At 41.0% G+C, this 18,731-nt stretch overlaps 1 protein-coding gene and 1 long non-coding RNA gene across 3 annotated transcripts in view; both read right to left on the reverse strand.

Annotated features, from left to right (window-relative positions):
- Positions 1–495: 495 nt before the first annotated feature.
- On the reverse strand, positions 496–1,747 carry LOC121593569. Its single transcript, XR_006004802.1, has 3 exons — positions 812–1,747; positions 644–736; positions 496–559 (listed from the first exon to the last, which is right to left on the reverse strand). It is a non-coding gene; the product is annotated as an uncharacterized LOC121593569 (long non-coding RNA).
- Positions 1,748–11,944: 10,197 nt separating this feature from the next.
- The window catches only part of LOC121593765, a 94,727-nt gene continuing 87,940 nt past the window's right edge, over positions 11,945–18,731 (reverse strand). For both annotated transcript variants that reach the window (XR_006004838.1, XM_041916430.1), the window contains exon 2: positions 11,945–13,557. Coding sequence is in view for 1 of the 2 variants with exons in the window: in XM_041916430.1 (XP_041772364.1) it covers positions 12,162–12,563 (402 nt within the window). In the remaining variant the exon portion in view is untranslated. The remainder of the gene's footprint in view (positions 13,558–18,731) is intronic.

The following is an 18,731-nucleotide window of genomic DNA, read 5'->3' on the forward strand; positions in this document are numbered from 1 at the left end:
TAGCTAAACTTAGGTCTACTACGTCGGCATCTGGCTCTAACATTATTAGAAACCTCTACACGTGAATTGAACGTATCCCTGTAAATACTTAGTACTTCTTAAGTTGCACTATGTACATAAATTTCATTCCATTTCATATAGATAAGTTTATTATTATAAGTTCATATATATAAGGAAGTTTAGATTAGATTAGCATTTCAAAAAGAGATAACATTCTCCACAAATGAGGGCTTCCCCTGCGTTCAAATAGCTAAAAGCTAAAATTCAGAATCACTGAAAATACCTCACAAACCTTAGAAAGGCTACTGCCAAATCAATGCGTAAACACTCTAAAGAGCAGGAAACCAAAAGACGCGTAGACCATTAGAAACTATGCTACCAAATGTATTTTCAAAATTTTTATACACCAATAAAAATAAGACAAATTGAATTAAAAAAAAAACCCTTTCCTCATATGTCTATTATATTAAAATTTCAGCTCATAGCAATAGCACTTGAACGTCTTATGAAACTTGGAAAAAATCGTTGTCAAAAAGTAAGCTGCATTCCGTTATGTATGCTGAAATGACCATATTATTTTTTATTTATTTAATTACGTCAAAATTTACCATGTACTGGAAAGGTATAGTTTGGATGAACTTACCATTTTAAAATTGCACAGTCTGATCATGAGCAATCGAATCAGAAGGGCGCGAGGAAATGGTTGGCAGACCGGGACAATTTTGTGCAGCATACGCTAAATAAAGAAACAAAATGCTTTAGTAATATTATTTTTAGTAGGTTCAATAAAAAGAAGTCTGGTTTTTTTTACCTTCACAGTATAATTTCCCTTATAATTGTTGGCACAACAATAACGACGGGTATATATAGTAGTTTAATCGAGTTGGTTTATGCCGTCCGTCCATAGTTGCATTCTTTTTTCACTCGCTTTTTGCCATCAAATATCCGCTGTAGAAGAATCTGAAACATTAGGACGATAAAGCATAACTAATTAATCTTTTAACAATTCCTGTTCCGAACATCTTCCACTGTTTTAAATGATAATTTCTTATACTTATCTGGTTTATCCAGCTATTGCATTTTGCTGTCACCCTGTTGTCTCACTGCTTTCTTCCTTCTTTATACGTTCGGCTTATCACGGATATATCTTGCAAAAAACTTGCACTGCAGTAAAATGAACAATATAAACACTGTAATTGCCACAAAACCGGTATATTGCACAGGGAATCGCACTAATTTTAAATTTCAGCACTAAACCTTCTTCCAAACAAAACACTTTATGCCGTCTCGCGAATCATCACATATGCACACATACATCACACAGCCACACACGGAGCCCTCACCATACGGCAGACCGTTCAACTCATATGAGCAAGATCGGCAGCCGATCCAAAATCCGACCTCACTATCATGTGGTAAGGCATCTCATCGAATCGACGGGGCGCGCCAGATCGTCTCATGAGAAAATTTGGCGCTAGCCAGAATGCTCACCATACAAACTTCTGTAACTCACCATGCCGATGAGAAAGACAATGCTCGCTCAGTATGGAGGAGGCAGCCGAAGACAGCGTCTCAGTATGGAAACGTCAAGCTGACATCGGGCTCGCTATAGTGAGATGCTGTCCGATTGTCATTTGGGCAATAACAACGATACTGCTCTTGGTATGGGATTTGAAAATTGCTAATAAATTAAGTTTAGTGTAACTTCTGAAAATGATGTGAGTCTTAAAACCTATTCTCATACCACCATAAGGTGTGTGCAAAGTTTCGTTGAAAATGATTCAGCCGTTTCGGAGGTTGCTCGCAACAAACACCGTGACACGAGATTTTTATATATATAGATGTTAAAATATATAAGGAAGTGCAGCGCGGGGGAGGCAATTGTGGATTAGCGCATTTTGCATGTGATTTTATTTTCATAGGTCATAGGTGATATTATGTAACGAATTGAAATGAATTATAATTTTGTTGAACTATTTGTATGCAAGTGAATGTATATTAAATGTTGAATTCTCGAACAATTTATAGATTGATTTTCTTAATACCAACATTCTGCAATGGATTTTTTTTAACATTAGATGCAGTGTCGGCTTGACACTGTGATCTATGGGATGGTCTTGGATTGGATGAACGGTGCGTTTGAACATGGCGCAAGGATGAACAACGAGCTTGAGTATGAAACACGAGCTTGCTGTACGGCGATCCGGGTTTCCTGGTGTTTGTATGTTTTGAGAATAGAGAACTCAGGGCTCATAAATAAGGCACTCATGTGCAAAATGCAGGTGGGTATTTGGCAAGCCGGATTTGGGTAGCCGGTCTCATGGTACAGTCGTCAACTCGAACGACTTAACAACATGCCCGTCATGGGTTCAAGCCCCATACAGACCGTGCCGCCATACGTAGTACTGACTATCCTGCTATGGTAACAATAAGTCACTGAAAGCCAAGCTCACTTCATTAGTGGGTACTGGCAGGCCTTGACCGATAGCGGTTGTTGTGCCAAAGAAGAAGAAAAAGAAGGAATGCAGCTTAATACGAAATTATACAGTTAAAACGTGTGCACCAACACATGTCAACCGGACGAATCCAGCTTGCATTGCGGACTATAGGATGATACCAAACTGCAGCGTGCAGACACAACATGACGTGCGGAACAAAACTCCAGCGCTCGCGTGACACCAACGTGACCGGGATACCGAAAGAACGAGAATGATCATACGATCGTACTTCCATCTTAGCATATACTTTGCTTTTTTACCGTTTGGATTAACTGTTCTAAATAGTGTGTAGTTTTCAATGTCATTAATTCAACATCCGACAGCCGAATACCGGGATTGATCTACCATCTCAGCAACAATATGCGGGGAGTATTAAATAGCAGCTATGTCCATACGTCCATCATGGTCCTTCTTATTTCCCTGCTCTTACTGTCGACGCTGTCCTCGATAGCGACAGCAATTTGCGAGGGCGTGCGAGGGCTCGCACGCCATCCAAGTTCACCGCTCCAGAGCCCTCGCATTAAAGAGCCTGCGAGCCTATGTAGTTTTTCCACTCCTAGTTTTAGCATTTATAATTAAAGAACACCGAGCGCAGGTTTAACATTGCAAATTATAGCTTACTAATCGCCTAAATTTTGAGATTTTATTTTGCAAAAATAAAAAAAATTGGAAAAAGAATCTTTTCGACGAACACACAGCAACACAGCAAAAAAAAATTGTGAATAAATATTAAATATTTTTTAAAATATCTTAAGATTTCGAGCAGATGATACCCGTCAAACATTGCGAGGGTTTCAAGTGATATCTGGAATCCATTGAAGTGGCACACTGACTTAGGTAAAAAACGTCGTATTGCAATGCATCAAAAACGCTTGTAAATTACTCCCGGCGTAGAAATACACAATTCATTGTGCTAAACAATCAAATACGATAAAGCAGTGGTGGATTTATGGTATCAGGGGCCCTGGGAGGTAAGACGAGTTGAAGCCCCCTGTAAACGGTAAATGGTTAGCGGAGGTGGGGTGCAAATGAATGACACCAGCGTCAGGGCCCCAACTTACATCCTTCCGGGGCCTTTGTCGCTAGTACTCCGTAGTATGCAGTAGCGGAATTTGGGGCAAGTGTGCCATACGGGGCAAGAGTGCCACCAAGCATTTTTTCCTTAAAAACTTTAGTTAAATGATCAATTGTGTATACAGTTGGTTGCTTTCCATTGACTAGGTATACTGAGCCAAATTTCATATAGATCAATCGATATTTCCCATTGTTTTGAACTGATTTATGTTGAGTTTCAAAATTGAGCAGAATATTATAATTTATTAATCTAACCAAATAAGCTCTCAAAAATCATGCGAACAATCAACCGAGAAAATATTTACAGTACCGTATAGCTGAGAAAACGTGAAATTTTGTGTGGGGTTAGTTTGAAAAAAACTTTCTTTTTGTCACTGAAAAATTCCATTTCAAAAAAGTAACAACTTTTGGGGCAAAAGAGCCATCTCTATTTGGGGCAAGTGTGCCACCATCTTTCATAGGCGCGAGCTGTCAAAAATGTAAACATTGTTGTAGCGTGCTGCGGAATGGTGCGCTATTGTGAGCGGATTCCACCCCAGAAAAACAGAACAGTAACAAACCATATTGTGGTACAGTTGGTGGTCAAAAAGGATTCATTGGTGACTCAAGACATGTAGGAATACATACACTAGTGCCACAAACGTAACAATCTTCAATTATCTAAGAAATACGTTTATTTTAACCAGGTGGCCGTCTTGCCCCAAACGAGTGGCACTCTTGCCCCATAGCCCTAAAAAAACGACTTTTTGGACCCTTTTTGAAACGCTTCAAAAACAGTTTTGTTTGCACTTTTTTCAAGCGAAATTCATTTACAAGTGAGGAAATAGATGTATAATGGTAATGATATTTAAATCGGCTTTTGACAACCACGTTTTAGTGAGTCATAACATGAAATGCTTAAGGTGGCACATTTGCCCCAAATTCCGCTATGTATGAAATTGTGATACGGGAACTAGCGATTTACGGTGCCCCAGCCGACCGCCTAGTCCGTCAACCGTTAGATCCGCCGCTGCGGTAAAGTACAATTGCTTGCTTGCTAGCTTGCTATTCCAAGTCCATCATTACGTAGTGCGTGTCATATTCATTATTCCAGGTGTAGTTTTACATAGTTGTAAAACGTGTAAGAAATAAAACTAAAGCAGTAACAATATTCGGGATGAAATACCAACCTACTAACAATAAACAATAAGAATGCATATAGCATGCACTGCATACTGGAGTCATACATGAAATTTGAATAGCATAATAAGCGGTCTTTGGCCATTTGCGTCGGTTTAGCATATCAGTTTTTAGTTGTATATTGATTTTTACTTTTATGAACTTTTGGTAGAATAATAAAAGAAAAATGACAAAATATCGGTCCGCATGGGTGGTTATTATTATACTAAATTTATTTGATATTTTTCTATTATATGGTTGTTTACGTTTCTGATTGTTTCTTTGGTTATCCAAGTGTTTGGTGTTCAAATATATCATTCTAACTATTATCCTTTGCTTAGTAGAACTTTTAATCAAATCTGAAGGCAACTCTGGGGAAATCTCCTGAAGGTCCATAGATAGACTTCGTACAATCCCCGGGATTTTTCCCAGTTTTCCATCTTTAAGCAGTTTTTGGAAAACTTATAAACCACCAACCGACAAATGATTAACTAAAGATGGTGGCTGACTATAAGTAAGATCGTCTGTGGAGTTGCAAGTATATGATGACCCTAGATTTAAGTTTGATGGTTTGATGATGAGTGCAGACGAGCACTCTCCGAGAAGAACGCCGAGCGTACCCGCATGCTCCCACGCGAGACCCGACAGAACGTGGAAGACTACAGACGACTGAAGAGGCAGCAGACCCGGCTCTTCCAGGACAAGAAGCGCAGCTTCAAAGAGTGAGATGAGCAACTTATGCAGCAGCTATCCCAGTCGGGGGAAACTCGCAAGTTCTACAGGATGCTAAATGCGGCACGAAGGTTTTATTCCCATGACCGCCATCTGCCGCAACGAGGAGGGTGATATCCTGTCGGACGAGCGAGAGGTGATCGACAGGTGGAAGTGCTACTTCGACGGACACCTGAATGGAGCAGATACCGGAGCAGAAGCAGGAAGCAGAGGAGAGCAGCCCCACGACAGCCAACATGACGATGACGAAGTGCCCCCGCCATCTTTGGACGAAGTCATCGGTGCCATCAAACAGCTGAAGTGTAACAAGTCAGCTGGCAGCGATGATCTAGTGGGTCCGGAGCGGCTTACCGTCATCATTCATCGGCTGATTGTGCGGATTTGGGATCAGGAAGAACTACCGAACGAGTGGAAACTGGGTGTCATACACCCAGTGACGAAAATTATCTTGCCTTCACTACTTGAATGTATATACTGGAATCCATAGTCCACAAGCCAGTCTCGCAACAGTTTTAGTGGATGAGGAGTGTCTGGGATTATGTAACATTTTTTTTTTGTTACTGGGTGCTCAAAATATGGCTTAGTAAAGTTGTGGGTACCTAATTCATTCCAACAGCCTTTATTGCTGGACCCATTATCACTGACAATGGGAGCTACATTTATACCTATTACTCTTAATTCTTCAATTAAGCTGATTACTGTTGCTTTGCACATCTTCTTGTCAAAACCAATATAAATAGGCTGCTTCCAATCCTTAAACAAGCCTCTGGCCATCACTACTTGAATGTAATTGTGTGGACCAATTGCTTCATCCAAAGCTGGATCGTATTCCATAGTATATTCAATTTTCATTTCATCAAAGCTTAAAATGCATTCGGTGGCTCTGCTTTCCAATCCTTTTGCACAATTTCCCATGAAAGTAATAACATCTTCCAAAATGCCCTCCTTCAAATTGATTGTCCTCGCAAAATTTTGCAACGTCGTTGGTCATGGTACCGGAAAATTCATATCATTCCGCATGTACTCATATCCTCGTTTCCTAAAATATCAAAGGGTAAGAGCACGGCTCACTTCTTCTTTTGTCGACTTGACCCGTTGCTTTTCTTTTAATATGAAATCAATTTGATTGGAAGAAAAAGCGTGTCTTTGAAAATATTCTTTATTCTTGGGATTAGTTCGTTAGGTTGTATGCAACGTTTTTGCTAAGCGTCTAGTTCTTTTTGTAACTTTTGGTTAAAATTTTTTATTTCAGAGTTTTCTTACGCTACTTCATTGAGAGTGCTTTTGAGTCTATTGTTAGCTTCTCGTAGCATGTTTATAGTCTGAGTGCATTCAGCAGATTGTGCGCATTCGGTCATATTGAGTGCATTCCTATTGGTCAATGGTTGAAGTATTAAAGGAGCAGAATTCTCATCTCCTCTGACTAATTCATAAATATTTGCTTCGTGTTCTAACTGAACGATCGGATTTGGCAAAGAGCTATGTACTGTTGGAATGGCTAAAAGTAAAAAAAAATTTTAAACAATATTTATATAGAGGAGAAAACGAATATACTTACCATTTGAGAAAAGCTTTCTTCCGGACAAATGATCAGAAAGTAATACGATCCGTGACATTTGAAAATCTTTTTCTCGAAAGTGTGTTGAACAAATAACGTCATTATTCGATGGTTCCTAATTTTCCTCCCGAACTGAATCCATAATCGACGAAGAGGTTAATGTTTTGGAAAAGCGAGGAAGGAAATTTCCAACGCGTTTTTTTCACGGTGTACCGATTATTGGTGCAAGCAGAAACAGCGCACGGAGCAGGCATTGTAAAAATATTAAATAATTGTGAAAACTAAACTAAAATATTCTTAACTACTTAAACAAAACAAGACTATGAAACTAACTTATTAAAATAGCACTAACTCATTAACACTTCTTAGATTTAACGTTTTAAAGTTCTAATGATACTAATATATAAATTGATTAAAGGTTACAGTTTTCACGTATTAGTAGTTCTATAATCAGAATCAAACATAAACACTCTAAACATTTCAAAAGAGTTTTGGCAAATATCACACCTGAAAAACACGTAAAATATATTTATATTAAACTACAATGAAAAAGTTCACGGTCGAAACACATTTGCAATAGATTTTCAATTCAAAGTCAACGGGGGTTTTCAGGAGCACACGAAGCCACACGCAAATCAAGAATGAAAATCAATGTTTTCAAACCGTTCCAAATGCCCTTCCCCTAATTTTTCCTTGCACACCCTCCCAAAGTGGATTTAAAACTATCAGGTGGTGGAATCTAGAGCATTTTGACAATTCGTCACTTGACGTAAGGTCCCCAGGGTTCAAACATTGTTTACATATTTTTAAATGGTTCATTTAATTTATCTACCACATTATTCGATTAAATATTCTTTAAAAATATATTTTGGGCTTTGCGAGTTCGTATTTAACATTAAAACATAGATTTAACTGTGTTCTTTCATGTTATTCCGTGAATTTATTCTATCATTCATTGTGTTTTCGATATTTTTGAGAATAAAAACTAAGAAATCTTTTTTTGTGTGCGGAAACCATTAGTTAACGGTTTTAAAATGACGTTAAGTCCCTCAACTATGCCGACCCCCAAAAGGCCCTTGTCCACCACCTGATATTTTTAATCTACCTCAATTCCCTCCATAGCGCTATCTTTTTCACACGTGAGGCCTAATGCTAAGCGTGGCGAAAGGAATCGTTGAGAAATGAAAAGAAACGCCAACAAAACTTCAACCAGTGCACATTTCTCCTCGCTAAGTTTTGTATTAAAAGCGTGACCATGCAGCTGAACGAGCGTATAAGCGGCGTTTGGAGGAGGTGGAGAAGGAATTCCGTCGTACCCGGCAACCCGAGCTGCCAACTGTGGTTGAATATTTGGTGAACGGTTATGAGTGAGGTGAATGTAACGAGCAGTGTTGTAAAATATTCTACGTGTCTATATTACAGAAAACCAAGCCGATGATGCTGAGGCATCGTACATGGAGCCCGTTCCGAGCTATGTTACAGACGATGCTGCTCCGCTTAGCGACAGCGAGGACAGCATGGCCGACGCAAGCAGCGGTCAAGAAAGTGACGTCTCATCGTAGTTTCAACCTTTTGCTGGGGCATTTGCGGCAGCATTTTCCTAACGCCAGATTGCCCAAGGATGCTTGGACGATAATGAACACGCCCGCGTCCAGAGCATCGGAGACAGTCATTACGCCAATCGCAGTGGGGGGATCTGTGGTACCAGGGTGTGGGAAAATGCCTTCTGTCATACTTTCGGTAAGACTATTAAACTAACCGTGCATTTGGTAAAGAGCTCATCCTATTTTTTTATCGTTCCAGTGATGTTTAGCTAACCCAGGAGGGGTTTGAGTTGATTTTTTTGTGGACGGCCTGCCGCTGTACAAAAGCAGCCGGGCCCAATTCTGGCCCAAACTCATGCAGGTTCACAACGTGCCAAACACTCCGGTGATGACGGTTGCGATTTTTTGTGGCAAAACATAACTGTTAATCGTCGATGAGTTTTTTATCAGTTTGTGAACGAAATGAACCAGCTTTTTGTCAACGGCCTGGTGATTGGATCCCACGCTTACTGAGTAGCCCCGCTGCATCAGTTTAAGGGAAATTTTAGTACAATTTCATGAAAACCCACAACTGTGCATTGCTCTCTCCTGTCATTTCCAATTGTCACCTTCGAAACGTCAAATGAAAATACAAAACAAAAACAAATTGTTCGATGATGCTTCATGAGTAGAAATCTAAAATATTTTTTATTATTTCTCTCGGATTTTCTGCAAAACATAAAAAGGTACACATTAATTGGGATAAATTAAAAGCAAATGGTTCACTAAATAAACAAAATGTTCATTTAGGATACGTCTAGCGAAATGCCTTCAAATAACCTGTATAAAACGTTAACGGCACCGATGGCAACATTTTAAGATCTCAGCGTAAAAGCGTAAGCATCGGTAGTAACAGCGACCCTCGTACAATTTAATCTACATATCTACACCACCATTATTCCTTCCTGAAAGTGTACAACAAACCAATAATCCATCCGCAATAAGCAAGTTGCATATCAAACCCGAGCAAATGTGCCGGCCAGTACTTGCCGTGAATGACCCTGTGAAGCTCGTGCAATGGTCAAAAGCTTCATCACCCCGCGTCCTTCCGGCATCTCCATTATCGGCACCTGGCACTGTGAATCTAATAAGCCAATGCTTATAAAATCGGGACAAATGTGCCGGCCAGTCCTCAACGTGAATGCCCCTGTGAACCTGGTACAATCGTCAGCCATCGCATCCTCGCCCCGCGTCCATTCGGCATCACCGTCATTGGATCCTTGCACAGCGAAACAGGCAAATATATCAGTGATTATCAAATCGGAACAAATTTGCCGACCAGTTCTCAACGTGAATACCCCAGCGAAATTCGTGCAATCGTCATCACGCATCCTTTCGGCATCACCATCGTTGGCTCCTGAAAGTCTAAGGCAAAACAATAAGCCAGTGGTTATAAAATCGGGACAAATAAAATCCAAGACATCCCGTTAAACATTGCGAGGGTTGGGAGCGGTATCATCTGCTCGAAATCATAAGGTCATTAAATAATCTTTATTTTTCATAGATGAGTTTTTGTTGTTGAGGTGTTATTCGCCGAAAAGATTACTTCTCCAATTTTTGTGGATTTTTGCACAAAAACAAATCTCAAAATGTAGGTGTTTAGTAAGCTATAATTTTCAATGTTATACCTGCTCTCGGGGTGCTATAATTATAACTGCTAAAACTAGAGGTGAAAAAACTACCAAGGCTCGCAAGCTCTTTAATGCGAGGGATCTGGGGCGGTGAACTTGTCTGGCGTGCGAGCCCTCGCGTGCCCTCGCAAATCGCTGTCAATTGCATGGCGGGATCGTGTCAATCATGCCATCAACAATCTACGACACTTTTTGTTTACAAAATAAGGATGAACTTACCACGCACACGAATGGTACATACACAATTATTCTTTAAAATAACATAAGTGGAACACTCTCTATAGAACATTTCTTCAACAAAATACGTTGTTACAATCGGTACCGGCCGCTACACTTCGGTCGTCATTTCGCTACCATTACAAAAACATTCGGAATCGTAGATATTCTTTGTCATTATAGATAACTATAAAAAATAAGAACTTGAAAATTTCGCTCACTTTATAACACTGCTCCTAACAAATAACATACTCAAACGATTAAGTCATTCATTTAAAATTTATATAGTAATAGCGATGAATTACGGTGCGCCATTCCGCTTTTTCCCGCATCCTCATCACGCAACATATTCTGCCGATCATACTCCGAGGACATAGCTGCAAGCTTTTTGTTCCGCCGAGAAGTAACTTTTCTGCTACTCCTAATTGGTTGTGTAGCCATTTTATTGAAAAAATTCAACAAATTTTCGCAAAACAACACAGCTAAACATTTATTTTCTTCTTTCGTCAAACACTACAGCCAAATAAATGATAGCTGAAAATGATGCCATCGTCGTTCGCTAAAAGAAGATCACACGCACACAATCATACTTGCCACTTGCTACACGGGTGATCACACATACATCCACACTTTTGGGCGGTTCGAGCACCAATCGAGCAAATTTAAAACGAAATGTTAGTACCAATGTCAATTTGGCCACTTCGGCCTTCATTTTTGAGGCATTTTTGCACGAGCTCAAAAAGTTGGTACATTCCGGGAGACACAGCCTAGTCCAAGTGGTCCATCGTTTGCTTTAACTGCAACATATCAATGTTGCCAAGCGCCAGCCAAACAAACGAAACATGGACGAGCAATCGGTGCGGACGGTTGGTGTCGACTCCATTGCGACCGTACGGGAGGGCAAAATCTCCACGACCAGTGGTTTATGTCCAACTCGGGCGAGGTGGTCCGGTGCGAAATGGCCACAAAATCGGGCAATGAAATTACAGTGCAGGGGTATGCTTTCTTTAAGCAGGTGCCTGCATTTACAGAACCGTGCCTCTCGACGGAGGCGAATATTTACTCGGCCAGCATGGACGACTTAAACACCGGTACCCTTAAACACTTCCCCAGTAGTACCTTGATGTGCAAGTTAGCTGCAGTGCAGACAGCGCAGGCCGGGGTATACACATTTGTACCGTTGACACACACTTATGTTAATGAAGCATAAAAGAAAAAAAATATGCCCAGTTTGTGTTTTGCACTTTAGGGTAGGGTAAATAATGAGAAATAGTTTTGTTACACAGGTAAATGGAAAATTGTGAATGTAAAAAATATGCCTCTTCCCGTATTTCTCCCGTAGCATAAGTTTGTGTTTTGTGTTAAAGATAAATAGAGTAAATAATAAGAAATAGTTTTGACACACAGGTGTTTACTGTGAATGTAAAAAATTTACCTCTTCCCGTGTCTCTCCCGTAGCGCAAAATTGTGTTTTGTGTTTCAGATCAATCGGGCGAATAGTGAGCATGTTTTGGTTGGTTGTTTTGTGAAAGAATCAAAATGTTATTTTCGTAGTCATAATCATAATATATTTACATTATTTCAATACTTAAATGTATACGTCTTTCACTTTAACTAACTTAACTTAACTTTGAAATTAATGTACTAACCTAATGAAATAGTGTCACTAAACTATCTTAAACTTAAACTTACTTAAACTAACCAGCTTATTTTACGTATCGCAATACGCGTTTGAAAAAAAATCGCTTACGTATATAATCGACGAATTCGCCGATGATGCCGCTCGCCGGAACAGCTCACATACGTTAGGGAAATGGGACATCACTATTTTTTCGTTCCTCGCAGACCAACGGCAATGCAACACAAAAGTGGCATCCAGTTCCAGGTCCTTCACCTCGTTCAGCCGCTTGTCCATATTTCTGGCCGTGATGTTGTTGTGCAGCCAAGCCACACCATTCTTCATATATTGATTGTCGCTCAACTTGCGCTCCATGTCGTTCAGCTCGTCCTCCGACCGTACAGGCTGCAGAGTGAAGTCCTCCGGGATGGAAGGCGAACTTCCATCCTCATCGCCACATATTGTTTGCTGCAATCGGTTTACCACGGCCTCCATAACCGCCGTAGTTTTCTGGACAACAACGACCTCTTTCTGCACAGATTCGTTTTGCGCCGTTAAAACGTCCAAGCGGCGATTTATGTCGGCTGTCTGTTTGGCTGACTGGCTGGCGAGCGCGGCTGTCTGGTTGGCGTTCTCGCTTAGCAACTGGTACACATCGGGGACGGTGGCTGAATCAACATGGACAAATGGAGCGACGGTCCGTGTTGCGATGGAAGCGGTGGTAAGGGCGGTGAACGCGGCAGTGGGAGTTGCGGTGGTGGAAGCGGTGGTCCGAGCGGCGGTGGAAGCGGCGTTTGGAGCGGCGGTTGGAGTTACGGTGGTAGCCCGAGCGGCGGTGGAGCGATGGTGGGAGCGGTGGTGAGAGCGGTGGTGAGAGCGGAGGTTGGAGCGGTGGTGAGAGCGATGGTGGGATTGATGGTGGGAGCGATGGTGGGAGCGATGATGGGAGCGATGGTGGGAGCGATGGTGGGAGCGGTGGTGGGAGCGGTGGAGGGAGCGGGCTCCTGCAACGGGGATAGGTACAACGGTGCCCCGAACCTGATCGTAGGCAGACTGGTTAGAGACGTCGATGCAACTGGTGCTGATGAGGTTTGCGGTGGTCGCGATGTGTTGTCCCAAAACATTCCGGACATTTTCTCCTAGTGGTCGGTACAGAGCACTATTTAATTCCGCTTTCTTGTGGCGGGAGACGGTGTCGATGGTAACGGCATAGGAACCGGTACTCTGAACTAGCAGTAACGATTCCCCCAACTCTCATCGCCATCAAGTCCGGAAATGAGATGACTATCGGACAATTGGTCGGTAGTCGGAAGGACTGGTTTGGGACCGCGAAGGTACCTGGGCTGGAGGTGGTACTGACGGAGAGGCGGCGGTGATTATGGTGATGGTGGTAATGGTGGTAGTGATAGTAGTGCTGGTCGTGGCCGGTGCCGGGCAATCTGCCTCAGTGCACGGGTCCACTGATGCGAATTTTAGAATCCATTATTTGCTACGAGGAAGAAAAAATAATTTAGAATCGTACACATTAATGGCAACCGCAGTCCAATTCGGCATGAAGGATCCGGTAAAGGGATCCGGCATGAAGGAAGATGACCGAGAGCAGAACAATCCAGCGAATGAAACAACATGCGGTAAGTAAAAACAGAAAAAAAATATATTATATATATATATATATATATATATATATATATATATATATATATATATATATATATATATATATATATATATATATATATATATATATATATATATATATATATATATATATATATATATAATATACATATAAATACATAACTATATAAACATAACTATGTATATACATAACTATATATATATATATAACTATATATTATATAGTTATATAAATATAACTCACTCATATATATAACTCACGGGAATTCAAAGCCGCTTTAGACGAGTCTCTACTACCAGAAAAAAAGTTATGAACTACGGGCGAAAGGTGGAACGCTGTAAAAACAAAAATAATAAACTGTGCAAGAAATATACTCCCACCGCGTTGTGGCAACACCATATCTGGCTGGTTCGAGGATGAATACAGACAAGTGACCGAACGTAAAAATACTGCATATCGAGCAATGCAGCAACGGCATAGAACGCGGGCAAGCACAGAGGAATATTCACGGCTCAGACGCGAAGAGAAAGGAGTTCACCGCTCCAAGAAGCATGCTGTAGAAGAGCAAAACATGCGTGAACTCTAGCAAACCAGAGAGGCGTACGGACCGACACGAAAGTTTTATCAAGCGATAGCAGGTCACCGAAACAACGTTGTACCTAAGGCTGTCGCAACAAGGATGGAGATCTGGTCAGTAACCAGCCAGAGGTCCTCTCGCTCAGTAATTAGATGAATTACTCAACGACCAGCTTAATGAGCAGCTAGAAGCGCCACTTGCAGATAGTGTCATGCTACTGCCACCTTGCATAGAAGAAACACGAAAGGCTATCCGTCGGCTGAAAAATAACAAGGCACCGGAACCGACGGAATTGCAGCTGAACTGGTCAAGAATGGAGGTGCACGACTAGAAAACGAGATTCATCAAATTGCTACTGAGGTGTGGATAGCGAATTGATTGTGATTGGAGTCTCGACATCATCTACCCCATATACAAGAAGGGAGACAGGTTGGACTGAAACAACTACAGGGGTATCACGGTGTTGAATACCGCCTATAAAATATTCTCCCTGATCCTTCAGGATCGCCTTGTCCCGCACGTCGAAAAGATAGTCGGAAACTATCAAAGAGGATTCCGAAACGGAAAATCTACCACTGATCAGATATTCACCATGCGGCAGATCTTGGAGAAGATGGCTGAGGGTTTCGAATCAAATAATGGACTACTTGATCCACTCGGTGGAATGTTTCAAATGGTTAGGGGATGTATGCAACGTTGCTATGGAGGTTTGCAAGCATATAGGGGAATATGTCAAATGCTTAGGAGAAGTGTACAAAACAGCTATGGAGTTTTGCATCCAGCTATGGAGCGCTCGGTTGTAGCGCTGTAGAAATTAATCTTAATTTTTTTTAAAGCACCGCGTGATAATTTAAGAGGTTGGGGTGATTAAACACACGTTTTAGGATCATTAGAAGGAAAAAGTGGTTAATCCGTAATTATATTCATTCGGACTAAATTTTCAATACGTCCTATCCGATTCAACACCCTATTCTACTATTTCTTTACATTATCAACATTTTCATTCGTATTCAACAATGATGATTATTGAGGGTATTGTCAAAGTTTCAAAAGAAATCGTTTGACATAGTCTTTACTATTTTCTGTAATTTCATGCAGGTTCTTAGTTGGTTCTAAATTTAACGCTGGTGATTAAAGAAGGGGGGTATTTTGATTACTAGGTAGGAGAACTATGATGAACATTATTTTAATATTCATGTTTCAATATGAGGAAACATGTTGCCGCAAAGAACAACAAAGAAAAATGTTTAAATAGCAAATTCAATTTAAAATTAATTATTATATTACATGACAATACCAGAAACATATGTTTAATCACCCGAATCTCTTAAATTATCACGCGGTGCTCTAAAAAATATTAAGATTAATTTCTACAGCGCTACAACCGAGCGCTCCATAGCTGGATGCAAAACTCCATAGCTGTTTTGCACACTTCTCCTAAGTGTTTGACATATTCCCCTATATGCTTGCAAACCTCTATAGCAACGTTGCATACATCCCCTAACCATTTGAAACATTCCACCGAGTGGATCAAGTAGTCCATTATATGATTCGAAACCCTGTAAATAAAGTAAACATCAGAAGAGGCCGCCCCCACACGGCCATGAAGTCTATGTTTGAGATGCTGGCATGCCATACGAAAGGAATCACTTCGAGTAGGAGCCTGGCATATTTTTATTCTCCGCTAACAAAACACCAACATGAAATAAAGAAAAAGAAGGACATGCAACCATAATGTTAAAGGACCCGCAGGATGCTGTGGAGTGGCTAATGCGGTGGAAGCTGTTAAAACCGAGCCAGGAATGTCGGCGATGGGGTGACCCAATGAATCTCCCTACGAATCTTCGGGTAGGGGTATGTATTGACGGATGTAAATGGGATCGGTCGAAACGCCTCGTTAAGTGTGCGATTTTTGTCATTTTTCGCCGGCTAAAAGCTTTCACCAAACAATCATGCTTCTAATGTATTATTGGATGCAGGCATCGATAGAGTCGCAATCGAAGCGGATATAAATCGAAAAACCGTGATCTGGTTTAACCATAAATTCCACTCCGAGCTATTATATCTCGATCAGTACACCGGACCGATGATTGATGGTCCCGGTTAAACTGTCGAGATAGACGAAACAAAGCTAATTAAGAGGAAATATTATCGCGGCAGAATCAATCCCGCAGTTGCAATCAACTGGACCAAGTGGGATATACACATGCCACCGTAAACCGAACTTCGCATTTTATAAATCCAGACGATGACTCTGTCCACACGCAAACGGTGGAAAATTTATGAAGGCGGTTTAAGCACTCCCTTAACAAAAAGGGTACCAATAAGTCTCCTTCTTCTTCTTCTTTCGGCACAACAACCGCTGCGGCTAAGTGAAGTGGGCTTGACTTTCAGTGACTTTTTTTTCCGTAGCAGCATAGTCAGTCCTACGTCAGTCCTGACTACGACGGCCTGCAGGTTCCGGTTTCTGGTACGGGATTGCAGGACTCTGCGTCCAGCGGTGTCGATGCTACCCAATCCGTCTATGCGCCATGATCGCACCGAAATCGGCATCAGATTCTCGTACTGGTTGATTATGGACTGCGTGTAAATATACGGAACAAAAAAGTTAACTTCGGGGAGTGACCTAACCACACCTGATCGACAAAATCACTCGTTAACACTCTTCCGGCGGGAGATACAGTAATAACTCGTTGAGCCTGACGGCAGCGGCACCAAACATCATCATTCTCGTTTTTGGTCATCGCGTGAAGCAGCATGCGGATGCGGCCTCATTTTTGCCCTTTCCACTAAACACCATCATGGCCAGTTTGCGTGTAAATTATCCATCCCCACGGCGGCGGTGGGCGGCGCGATGCAGTATTCATGAGAGTTTGCACCACAAACCATTTGATATTAGCCGGCATCGAGAATAAATCGGATACGGATACGGATTAGTATCGCACTCGCTCTTGATAGTAATTTGTTTAACGGCGGCATAGGACCAGCCGTTAAAATTAAAAAATAAACTCAATGAGTTCGTGATGCCAAATTCTAGCAATTTTTAAGGACTCTGGTTAATTTTTAATGACTGTTAATTTAAAACCATTTCGTTCGCGATGCCAGTTAATATTTATCTCAGCTAGTTTAGGAAAATTGTACTTTTCACCAAGAGGAGCAAGTTTATGAAGACCCGTCAAACATTGCGAGGGTTGCGAGTGGTATCATCTGCTCGAAATCTCATGGTATTTTGAATAATCTTCCTTAATTGTTCTTTTTTTTTGCAAAGTTATTTCTCAAAAAGAGAACTATTTTAATTTTAGTGGATTTTTTTCAAAATGAAATACCAAAATTCAGCTGCTCTCGGGGTGCTATAAATATAACTGCTAAAACTAGGGATGAAAAAACTGCGTGGGCTCGCAAGCTCTTTAATTTAGTTGACCTGATTTCCTCTGATAATATCTATAATATATAAATAATACATAAAGGAGAAAAAATAATTTTTGTATCTGCCAGGAGCTTACTACTGGTGTCCCGTTTGTATGTATGGTGCCTGCGCACAACACTTTCATCCGTCCTGCACTTGCCTCTCAAGTGTATCCGTACGTGATTTAAGAAGATTTTCCCAGTTAAAGTTGTATTGCAAGAACTGTGGAATGGCATCAACTAAACTTATCATCAGGAAACTAACCTCAACAATCACGGATTACATGGCACTACTGAAGGTCGAACTAATAAATGAGTTACCGTTTACGTAGCAAACGGTTGTTGTCCCGACTAATATCCGTACCCAATGGTCAAAAGCCGAAGATTTTATATTGACCTTTCACTTTTTCTAACTGTCTCTCGCTCTAATTTGAGCGATTTTCCCCTGATGAGTGTCCCAGAGCCTCCTCGTGTGGTTGTTGTTGTTGGAGAAGTAACCCGAAACCCCTTCGTGCGCTCTCCAAATCAGAAGAAGAGCAAAATCGAATTTTTGTTTTTTGCTTGGCTGAAGCGAACGCGAGAAACAGCGATGATGAAAAAAATGTGCTATGAAAAAATCTCATCCTAACGAGCACGCGCCAACGTTTTAGCCATGAGAATGTATGTGTGAGGTAGGTATATTTGGTATTGTAGTGGTGCTACGTTTCTGCTGTCAATTTTTTTGTCATTCTGTGTGGTTTACCAAGTGCCAAGTGCAAGTGTTCATCAAAAGTGTTAAAAAAGTGCTAAAATGTCGCAAGATTGCAGCCAAAATGTGCATTTTTATGCAAAGTGTCGTAAGCTGATGGAAGAGATTGGACGAGATTGATGGCGTATGAAACCATAATTGACTATCCTGCTTCTCATACCATAAAGTCTCAAAAGCCATTAACAAGCCATTGCGGTTGACACGGTCCCAATGTAAATTAAAAACCGTGCTATCATGATCAAATACATTATTTGTTGCACTGGTCAATCGGGCAAAAATTTGGTCCGTTCCTAT

The sequence above is a fragment of the Anopheles merus genome, chromosome 2L, assembly GCF_017562075.2.
Source record: "Anopheles merus strain MAF chromosome 2L, AmerM5.1, whole genome shotgun sequence".
Taxonomy (NCBI): Eukaryota; Metazoa; Arthropoda; class Insecta; order Diptera; family Culicidae; genus Anopheles; species Anopheles merus.